The sequence below is a fragment of the Chaetura pelagica genome, unplaced genomic scaffold (assembly GCF_000747805.2).
Source record: "Chaetura pelagica isolate M959 unplaced genomic scaffold, ChaPel_1.0 scaffold192, whole genome shotgun sequence".
Lineage (NCBI taxonomy): Eukaryota > Metazoa > Chordata > Aves > Apodiformes > Apodidae > Chaetura > Chaetura pelagica.
Window position 1 is genome coordinate 905,139 of NW_009952570.1, and position 1,483 is coordinate 906,621.

The 1,483-nt window shown below is 59.4% G+C and overlaps 1 protein-coding gene across 1 annotated transcript in view; it reads right to left on the bottom strand.

The window, feature by feature from the left end:
- DBR1 (debranching RNA lariats 1) overlaps positions 1-86 on the bottom strand; it is an 8,091-nt gene extending 8,005 nt beyond the window's left edge. The window contains exon 1 of the mRNA XM_009993535.1: positions 14-86. Within this exon, the coding sequence (XP_009991837.1) occupies positions 14-86 (73 nt within the window). The remainder of the gene's footprint in view (positions 1-13) is intronic.
- Positions 87-1,483: the final 1,397 nt, after the last annotated feature.

The following is a 1,483-nucleotide window of genomic DNA, read 5'->3' on the forward strand; positions in this document are numbered from 1 at the left end:
GTCTCGGGCGGACGCGCCAGCGGCTCCAGCGTCTCGTACAGCTTGTCCAGGCCGCCATGGCAGCACCCGGCCACCGCCACCTTCATCGCCGCTCCCGCACCGCGCGGGCGGGACCTTCCGCTGCACCGACCGCCCCGGCCCGGAAGGTCCCGCCGGCGCCTGCGCGGCCCGGGAGCGGAACGTCCGTCCCCGGGAGGGCACCCGCGGCCTCCCGAGCACTGGGTGGCACTTGTGGCACGTCGGGGAGCCGCTCCAGGGTGTTTTTTGTTTCCCCGCTGGGGTTTGTGTTTTGGTTTTGTTTTGTTTGTTTTGGGGGTTTTTTGCCAGGCTCGAGGGCAGATCACAAGGGCAGGGTTAGGCAGCAATTTGTTACCCTGTATCGTAGACTCACAGAACCATTCGGGTTGGAAAAGCCCCGTGGGATCCCCCAGTCCCACCACCATCCCTGCTCCACAAACCTCTCCCCTAAACCACCTCCACCAACACCACATCCCAACCCTTCAGCACACCCAGGGATGGTGACTCCACCACCTCCCTGGGCAGCCTGTTCCGGGGTCTGAACACTCTTCCTGGGAATAAATGTTCCTCATGTCCAGCTTAAACCTGCCCTGGTGCAGCTTGAAGCCCTTCCCTCTTGCTCTGTCACTAATTAGAAGAGACCAGCACCAACCTCTGCAATGACCTTTCAGGTGGCTGCACAGACTGATGAGCTCTCCCCTCAGCCTCCTCTGCCTCAGACTAAACATTCCCAGCTCCTTCAAGTGTCCTTCATCAGATTGATTCTCCAGGCCCTTCCCCAGCTCCGTTGCCTCCTCTGTCCTGGCTCCAGCACCTCGAGATCTCTCTGGAATTGAGGTGCCCAAAACTGGACACAACACTCCAGGTGTGGCCTCACCAGTGCTGAGCACAGGGGGGACAAACATAGAGGAAACCCAGTGTTCTGCAGGGGGTTTGCATGGATTTCTCTGCTGCTGGGGACACTCAGGAGGAGCAAACCCTCTGCTGACACCAGCCTGCCTGCTTCCTTCTTGCTTCTGAGCCAAACCTCTGGTTTCAGACAGACCCCCTGCCTGGCACTGGATGTGTGCCCAGCCTGGAGCAGTTATTGAAGCATTAAGAGCTGCTCAGAGGGCAACTTCATGAAAACACCCAGAGCAGGAGGCCTTGATGTTGTCAGCTGAGCAGTAAATAAGCACTTTATGAGCCCAGCAGTGCACACTAGATGGCATCCCAGGCCTTGCTGACTGCTCCTGCCTTCCTGCTGGGAGAGGACAAGGGGGATGGATGAAAAATGGGAGAGGGGGGATTTGGGTGAGACATGAGGAGGGAATTGTGGAGTGTGAGGGTGGTGAGAGCCTGGCCCAGGTTGCCCAGGGAAGCTGTGGCTGCCCCATCCCTGGCAGTGTTGAAGGGCAGGTTGGATGGGGCTTGGAGCAGCCTGGGCTGGTGGGAGGTGTCCCTGCCCATGCAGGGGGTTGGATCT